Source organism: Panicum hallii, chromosome 4, assembly GCF_002211085.1.
Source record: "Panicum hallii strain FIL2 chromosome 4, PHallii_v3.1, whole genome shotgun sequence".
Lineage (NCBI taxonomy): Eukaryota > Viridiplantae > Streptophyta > Magnoliopsida > Poales > Poaceae > Panicum > Panicum hallii.
The window spans coordinates 47,103,312-47,112,975 of NC_038045.1; the positions used below are offsets into that span (position 1 = coordinate 47,103,312).

Genomic DNA, 9,664 nt, shown 5'->3' on the forward strand with positions numbered 1-9,664 from the left:
TGGAAAAAAAATTTCCAACCCAAACACAGGGCAATTAGAGCAGCGGCAACAAACATATGAGGATACAATATTGAATATTCACAACCTGGGCAACGGGGCTCTCGCGGAACCGCAAGACATGACATGCCAAGATCGCCCAGCCTATACAAGCATCAGGTGCGCTGCCTGGACTGAACGAAACAAGAGGGCGGCAGCACGCGCCACAACCCAAGGTTAGACACCTCAGGTCCACTCCTGCAAGGGCCGCATATCTGATCCGAGCCTACTCTTACCCTGATCTAGGTATTGTAGGGTCATCTCATCTGTGCTATGATTTCAGCCACAAAATTCATAGAATAGGAATGAAAGAAATACAGGGAGGAACAGAAAGGATCTATCCAAGAATGCTGCCTGGAGTTAGTGCTGCTGTCACTGGAAGTTGCGCATCGACCCACTTCGTGTTGCATTTCTGCAGGCATAGAACAGAATAGAATGTAAGTAAGAAAAAGAAGAGTATGGCAGCTTCCAGCAGTCTGTAAGAAAAGCATCTATGCTTTTCAAAGAATGAAAAGCATGCACAAGAATTCTGTGAATGTAATATTGTACTTCTATTTATCACAATTAATAGGACATTACCTAGAGGATACATAGCATGATAATAGATAAGCATGGAGAACTAGAAACTAAGAGAATATCCAACTGAAAGTTCCCCCAAAAAAATTAATAACATGGGTAGTGGAGAAAATGATATATAGCATACTTGTTGGTCAACTTCTTCCAAGATATTAGGCTAACTATTAGCTACTTGTGATTAATCAATATCCGAAGAATTGAGCATTTCAATAATGAGAAGATCATAGTTCCATAAAACCTTTAGCATTCCTAAAAATGTACCTTCCAGGAAGCAGCTGTGAACTTCCAGGGCTTTTTGTACCAAGCCGCTTGGCTCTAATTTCTTGTTCTTTATTGGCACGCATAGCTGCAACTTCTTTCTCCATAGCTGCAACCTCTCGTCTGACCTTTTTAGCCTCCACTTCCATTGCTTTGTTTAAGGTGTCTACTTTCTTTGATAAAAACTGCAGGGCAACAATAGATAGTATATAGCTTACTATCCACTAAAGTGCAAAAATAAGAAAAGAAATAGCTGCATACCTCAATAGCATCATCCTTATCTTTTAGACTCTGATCCTTTTCATGGCATGACTTTCTCAAAGAAATCACCTCTTTTTGCAGCATATCATACAGGAAACCAGATACTGTCTCACCAGAATTGTTATTTGTGGTATCATTACTTTTCTCATCTGCATTGCTGTCTGCGCTCTCATCAGTTCTCTCATCTGCATTCCCCTTCCAACTGTCGTTACTCTCCTTATCTCTAACAGCGTCTGTAGATCTGTTGAGTAAATGAGCTCCATTTCCATGGACCTTTCCCCTATCTAGTGACCTAGATCCTCCATCAAATGACTTTGAAGTGCCTTTAGCATGCTTTAGGACCAAACTGCTGCTTGATGAAAGAGATGACCTTGAATGAAAAGATGGCAACCTCCTTGACAACAGGCCATTTGGTGACAATTTAGACATATTATCAGCTCCACCAAGTGATAGCCGGCGGGAAGGGCCATTGCTAAAGCTCTTTCCTTCAGTAGGTGGACGACTAGAGCCACTTGGAAGCCCCCTTAGTCCATCTTCTAATACTTTCAGACGTAACTGATATTTTTCCTGAGTTAATAAAGATGCAGAAGCTTAGTCATCCGAACTAATTCACTTACAAAGATTAGAGTGCATTATAATACAAACGCTGTAACATATTCTGTCTATAAGTCAAGCTAGAAAGCTAGTAAACAAGCGACAAGCAGGACACAACCAGTCTTCTCAACTGTAACAAAAAAGTTATGCACCTTTAGTTGAGCTTCAGATCGTGCCGTACGTTCTGCAACAGCAAGCTTATCACGAAGTTGTTGCATTTCCCCCTGTAGAAACAAGAAATTATCAAAGGATGGTACATACCACATGATACTCAAGAAAAGAACCATGTTCAACAGGTGCTACATTGAGTTTCACCAAAGAACAAGCATAAACTTGCATAGTTGCATGCCAACAAAGTACATTTGTAAAGAAAAGCCGTAGTTTAACCATCACACCTGCAAGAACCTACGCTCTTCAAGCCACTGTTTGACTGGCATCACTTTGTCATTAGAATCTTTCCACTCATTGGCAACAACAGTAGCAACCCTATTTGCTGTAACTTTTGCACGTGCAAGTTCACGGTCAAGTGTTCTCTTTTCTTCCTAACAAAATCATAAACATAAATAAGCATGAATCAAGTGTTCATGTGAAAGAGGTGAAAAATTTGATAAGGATTTTATGGCAAAAGATGTAATCAGACTAAGGATAGATTATTACACTCATTTCTTGAAATCTGCGCTGGTAATCTCGAACAACATTAGCATTTGCACCACCTTGAAGTACAGCCTCTTCCAAATCTCTCACAGTTTGGCTAAGCTTTTCAACTTCTGCAATCTTTTGACGATGCAACTTGTCCAAGATCTTATTTTCTTCCTGCAATGCAAGAAAAATCAATCTATTAAGCAAAAAATACCCAATTCGATTGGAATGACCAAGTTATTATTCTCTTTTCACGACAGGAATAAACCGCATGCACCTACTTACATGGCATATCTCGATTTGCTTGATCAACTCTTGGTTCTTGTTTTGCAAATCATCAACCATAGCAGCTTTTGCCATAGCAATTTGCACGGTCCTCTCTGCTTCTAGCAGCGCTGCCTCCTTTTGTTTTGTTAGACGATCCAAAGCTCTGTTGTCATCCTGGAGCTTTGAAATCTGAAAACAAGGTAACTTGTCATATACTTTGTCCACATCAAACACATGACAAATTGACAAGGGTAGTTCGATAGCCCAGGGTGACTGGACTGAAGGGGTGAAATAGTTGCCAACTATAATGGAAACCTACGAAAGAAATCTTGTGGGTATACAAGACTCGGTATTACCTCCTGCCGAGAAAGCTTTAGTTCAGCTTCAAGCGGTGCAAGAATGGCTTCAATTGGTGGCATGTCGTCATCTTTTTGGGCTGCATGTACTCTTCGCAAAGTTGCTTCTGCTGCAAACTGGGCAGCCAATGCGGCCTTTTTCTCATCATTTATCCTTTTAACTTCAAGATTCTGTAAGTTTTTTTTTACTTCGTTAAGCACAGTCAAGAGAGGAAGCAAGCAAAAAGTAAGCACAAGCCGTTAAATAGATACTTTGCTTTCTAGGAGAGATTCTGTCAGCTTGAGTTTCTCGTCCATCTTCTGCAATTCATCTGTTAGCTGCCACCAAAATACAATCGTATTAGAAACAACAGGGAGTTATTTCCACCAAGTTATTGTTTGTTACCAACAAAATAATATATATATAACCAGTAATTCAGCAATGTATTTTTTTCATGAAACAGTGAAGGAATTTAGAGCGCATATTAGCTGGAACACTTCATGATGAGTGCGCTATTCTTTATGCAGCGCTAAGTGCAGAGGCATGAAATCAGAACATTTCATGATGATAAGCAAGTGGACTTGACTACTGTTCTTGCCAATCAATGTATATTATTAGCAACCAAATTGTACTTGAGAGTCGAAACGTCACCCGTTAAACAAAATACAACCATAGCTCAGTGACTCCCACAAAAGCAACCTTGTGCGCTAAGATCACTAAACCAAACTATTAATAATTATGAACACCACACCTGAAAAAGCATACAATTAACTTTCTTTGGCATAAAAGCAGCATATTCATGCCAAGGAGAAATTAGTTATGATTGGAGTTATCAGCATGTAACATAGTGAGGTAACCAAATTCTGGAGTTAAAGATAACTTTAGCGTTCCAGTTGAAGCTCAAGGACCAATTTATGAGAGCCATTTGGTTAATTAGTTAATAACAGGGGGCAACAGAATAAATTGCAAATACAGCCTACAAGCATCTGGGTTTTAAACCTTGGATTGGTATTACTGTGAAGAGTTACCTGAACAAGTGCTAAATTTTGTTGATTAGACTCACGGGAATCATAAACCAAGGGAAACCAAGGTTCATGAAATATATTTGGGGATCTAAGAATATCTTGGAAATATGATGATGCAGTAGAATATATACAAGCCCAGGTGTTCTCTTGATAGCAGGATGGTAAAAAAATGTATGAGCTCAGAAACAGGACTGTGGAACTGAGGCTAAATAAACCATAGTAGAATCTTAAAAAAACTCTTATAAGAAAGTAGTTATGAGTTGTAACAATACAATCATACAAGCATTGGGTCTTTGTACCATGGGCCAACGAGAACAGGCTCTCCTGGATTCTATGCCAGTGTTTTCCTTAACAGAACTTTGGCCAGATTTGGCAAGCATTTGGATTAACATTAAATTTCTGAAAGATTCCCTTGCCAGGTGAAACTTAAGTTATTTTCTTGCTAACTATTGGACAACCCATGGGTTTATTGGTGAAAAACTACGGTACAGTTTGTTGGGCCAAATTTTGCTTCAAACCAAACAGTCCATGAGTTCCAAAAAGCTCACCAAGGCCACATGAATAAAAGACAATGCTGCACACAACAAAATAGGAAAAGAAAAGAAAATAAGATGGGAGGAAAGATATAAACACATCAATGCCTTGAGATTGGAAAGACACTTCTATCCTGCAGTCAGTCACATAAGCTAGCTCAAGAGCCAAAGTTATCGAACTAAGCCAAACAATTCATTGTTGCTAAATTCCTAGACACGTCCAGTTCTTTGGACTAAAACTATAGTTGGCCACACCTAGCTTTATTCTTATATCCTTTTTTCTTTTCTTACCCTGAGGACTGGTCAAACCTAGCTCATACGTCCACCACAGTTGGCTATTTCCCAGAATCAACATCACTTGGTGATCCAATCTAGAGGCAATGGGCATCCCAAAAATCGAAACAGATGATTCCTCCTCTTCTTTCTCACACCGAACTCCTTTTCGGGGGGGCTTTTTTCCTCTCACTCAAGGGATTGAAGACTATATAATCGACATGGTAGCACGATAGAATGCGGAACCAATTGGGGCTTACCTCCTCGACGGCCTTCTCCCGCGCCCTCTCCGACAGCCGCAGGGCGCGTATCTCCGTCTGCGCCTCCCCGAGTTCCCTCTCCTTATCTGACACCATCAAAAAACCGTACAAAAATCAAGCCTTCCTTCCAAAACAAAACCCGTAAAAGCCGCTGCAATAATGGAAACAGCAAAGCACGCAATGAGGAGATAGATCATCAAACCGACCCCTCAGCTCGTTCTCGAGGCGGGTGAGCTCGACCCTGACGGGATCCGAGCCGTGTATCAGCGCGATGAACTCGTCGGCGTCGAGGCTGGCCCGCACGGGGCCCCGCCGCCGGGAGGGGGCCCTGTGCAGCGCCGCATTCCCGTCCTCGCCGCCGTCGGCCATCCCAGATCTGAGTCCCCCCGCGCCGCGCCCCAGATCCCCCGACCCGCCCCGCGCCCGCCGGCCCTCCCGCGGACGCCGAGGCGCCCGCCTCCCGCGCAGCGGCCGCGCACGGGGGATCCCGCCCCGCTCCCCGTCCCCGCCGGATCGGAGGGGAAACCCTAGCTCCGGCGCCGCTCCTCCGCCCCGCGTCACTGTGCCCGCGGCTGTGTGCGAGCGCGTGTTGCTCTACCAGTGGCAGCTGCGGCTGCGGTTGTCTTGCTGGCTGTTAAGAGGCGGGTTTAAAAAAATCACCGGGCAAGGGACGGGACGGGACGGGCGGAGCTTTTTGGATTTATCTTAAGCATAGGGCTTTAGACAGCGATTAGATGAGGGTTAATCGCGGCTGGACGAGGCTAGGGTGGTAGGCACATTTGACCACCCACCAGCTCTTGCCCGGTCCGATTTACTTGTAATTTACGAGCACACAAAGATGGGTTCCAAAGCACGCTTTGGTAGCTGCTTTCCAATGCTTTTTTTCAAATTAATTTGAATAAGGTATGGGATTGTGTAGCTATAAATCCAGAGGAACGACCAAGTTCAAATGCATTTCAACGAAGCTCAAAATTTTCGGATGTGCTAAAGATGGTGCGCATGCTCTTTGCCATGGTTAAGAGTTCGTGGACAGTTAGTTGTAGCAGGAAATACTAATTGAGCGTTTTCATATACTTCAGATTGGAAGCTCTACTTGTGGGCAGAAATGGCGCTATTTATTCAAATCATAATTGAAGAACTAAACTCCAAGGTAAAAAAAAATGAAGGAGCATGGTCAACTCGTAATATGATGGTTCTATAGGTAACAAGTTGATGTATTTTTGTCCGGCTGCCTTCCCTTGCACATGTATGATGGGAGTTCACAGCGATTTATGATCATTGCAAGCGTGCGAGAATATCTTATAGTCACATCACATGCAAAACAGTTTCAAAGGTACTTAGGGCCTGTTCGGATCCAATGGAAAGAGAAAGAGAAAGTGCAAAATTTTTACTCTTTTGCACTTTTGGATCCAAACATCTCAAAGTGCAAAAGGGCAAATGCTACCGTAATTTTGCTAATTATGGATTAATTAGGCTTAATAGATTCGTCTCGTCATTTAGTCCTCATCTATGTAATTAGTTTTTTAATTAAACTATATTTAATACTTCTAATTAGCGTCCAAACATCTGATGTGACAGTAGCAAAAATTTTGCCATTTGCCCTTTTGCCATTTGCCACTGGATCCAAACAGCACCTTAGCTAATCATCATCTAAACATGCTTCCTTTACTTTGAACTATGCGCTTGAATTGTGCGTTTTGAGGTTGTTTTGTTTACGCTTGCTTCGACAGTATTGTATAAAATTGATGTTTATGTATATCAATGTGCCTCAAAATGGTATGATATTAAGATCATGAAGATTGTAGCTACTGGTGATATTATTTTCCCATACTTCACTTATCATGTTGAAAAATTTTAGGTCAGAGTCCCTTGCTACCTACTCCGTCGGGGTTCTTATGTTCCGGCGCACCTTAGGCCGTGTGCCCCATGGCTGCTGTTCGGACGTCAAGCTAAACGGTACAACTAGCGAGTAGCGAGTAAGGAGTTGTTTGGATCCGGCGACTAATTTTTAGTTTCGGATCACATTGGATGTTTAGATGCTAATTAGCGGAACTAAATATAAACTAACTATAAAACTAATTGGTATAAACGGAGACTAATTCACGAAACGAATATATTAAGCCTAATTAATACATCATTAGTACATGTCTAATTAGATTTGACTAATTTGATGGATTTGTTTCGCGAATTAGTCTCCATTGATGCATTTGGTTTTATAATTAGTTCATATTTAATACTTGTAGTTGGTGTGATGTTGATGGAACCGAAAATTAGTTCAAAGATCCAAACCACCCCTAGGAAAGGGAGAAGCTCCTCTACAGTCAACTACAGAGTGATTCGGTCACTTCATGTGGGCCCTGGCGCCCGTCAGGCCCCGTGCCGGTCATTGCAGTCGATTGCAGATGATCTGAATCCCTATAAAGAAAGCCAGGGTACGGCCAGAGACGTAGAAACGCCAACTGAGAAGCGCAAACGCCACGTAGGAGGGGGAATAGAGATGGGAACAGGCAGCAGCACTAGGGGGCCAACCATGTTTTCTCTGTCCCGTCATTTTTCGAATAATCTTCCTTGCACTGTTGGAGGATAAAATCGTCATGCAGTTCACCTAATTCAGCAATTCTAGAATTCGAGAAGATGCCCAAATAGGTTGAAGTGGATATCCCATCAGGGTATGAATTGAGGACTCGGATTTCTTTATGCAAGCTAGCTAGAGACTATGACCATACTACGCTCGAGTTAGATAGAGGCTAGAGTCCATCCAACCGTCTTTGACGTCACTTTTGTTGACACTACAAGTCTGGCACTTTAATGTGCTACACCTAGGTGTTACCTTGCAATGAAGCAATCTACTTAGATATCTAGGATTTCCATTTCCATCCGTCTCGTTGCAATGCCTTTCCCTGATGATGTGGGACCAGTAATGCAATAATCTCTTTTTGTTGTTTTTTTACCTTTCATTGTTTGATTTATGATATTTTTGTTGCTACATTAATTTATTACAAATTTTAGTTAATCTACAATAATAGTAACACAATTTTATTCGTTGAGAATCTAGAATTATACATTTTCTTATAACTATTCTTAATCTATCCAAACATATTAACGGTCAAACTTTATAGCTGTTTGATTGTGCTATGTTGAACTTCTTTTTTAGAGCTAATGTGGAAACATAGTTAGTGCCGCATTCCCTCCAAACTCCAGTTGTATATAACTTTAAATATTGAACATCAATATATCTTTGAATATTTGAGCAACCTCCAATATTATATGTTCTTCTTAGATTTCATAAATACATCTATTTTCAAATGTTCATTGTGCATCTTATTGTCATACCTTATAATGGTCAAGTTGCGTTTTGGCGACCATTGTATGTTTTTTACACAGGTTATGCAATATGTATGATACTTTTGACTAGATTCAAATATTCTTGCATACCTTTGAGCACAGCACAGTGCTGCCGCGCACAGCTAATTAAATAAATGCATGGTACTGCTCCAGTGGTAGGCATATGTGTTTGCTTCTCTTTTGGCCTTGACTAAGACCGGAGATTAGACTAGTTAGCAGCCAGCAGTAGCGCAATCAGGCTAAACACATGGCGCCATCAGATAGACCTGTAGGGTCTATTGACTAATGTGGCATCACTAGCCAGTCATAACTTCGAAGTGACAACTCTGATGACATGATGTCCCGAAAATCCAAATATGCCACGGGCTCTTTTGGAATGGAGGACCTCTAAAAGATAGGATTGGAAATCATATGGATTGAAATCCTACAGGAATCCAAAACACAGGAAACTTGTACAACATGTGTGTACATATGAAGAATATAAGATCCCTAAAGCACAAAGGAAAGAAAACATGAGGTAGAACCTCATGGTTACTTTCCTTCAAAACTTACATGGAGGAGTCCATTCCATAAGAATTCAAAAGAATTCATATGATTAAATCATTTGCTCCAAAGGCTCTCATAGAGAAATTTGATATAGGATTTACGTTTCCTCCATTCCAAAGGGGCCGTACCATATATGGGATCATGACGGAAACTGCATGGGAGTGCTAATTTCTACATGACTAAAATATGGGTGGCCAAACGACGCAAAGAAGCATGCAGTGAGCCAGTGAGGGCGAAAGAAAAGGCTCGAGGATCTTGTTCAACAGCCTACCTGCAATACAAGATTAAACCATGTGAGATGTGGCTTCTTTTTCTCTTTCCCAAGCGTGTTCTTGGCGATCTTACTGAAGCGAACAGCCATGGTACCATGAGATCAGAGCTTGCCGAAAATGATGCGAGAACCAGCTAAAAGCTCAACCTTGCCTGTTGTCAGTGCTGCTGCTGCTGCTTTCCTAGGAGTCCGATTGTGGTTGCCAGAGGCTGTAGCTTCAGGCCACCACATCACTGTTGCGTCGATCTCTCCCAAACTTTGGTTTGGAGTTCTCTTTCTTCTCTACCTTTGCTGCTTTAGAGTGGTACAGGGAGAGCATTTTTGTGAAACCTTCTTTGGTTAACAAAAGATGAAACCTCCAACATGCTACAACATGTGAAATTATCTTTGTGCCATTTGCTTTCCGAAATCTCTATATTTTTCCTAGGTTCCACTAAAAATATT

The 9,664-nt window shown here is 41.6% G+C and overlaps 1 protein-coding gene across 1 annotated transcript; it reads right to left on the minus strand.

The window, feature by feature from the left end:
- Window positions 1–5,686, minus strand: LOC112889548 (microtubule-associated protein 70-3). Its single transcript, XM_025956253.1, has 11 exons — window positions 5,265–5,686; window positions 5,059–5,144; window positions 3,240–3,305; window positions 2,988–3,158; window positions 2,650–2,820; window positions 2,383–2,538; window positions 2,121–2,267; window positions 1,878–1,949; window positions 1,132–1,698; window positions 874–1,055; window positions 1–448 (listed from the first exon to the last, which is right to left on the minus strand). Exons 1-11 carry the CDS (start codon window positions 5,425–5,427, stop codon window positions 409–411), a joined length of 1,821 nt encoding a protein of 606 aa, XP_025812038.1. The 5' UTR covers window positions 5,428–5,686; the 3' UTR covers window positions 1–408.
- Window positions 5,687–9,664: the final 3,978 nt, after the last annotated feature.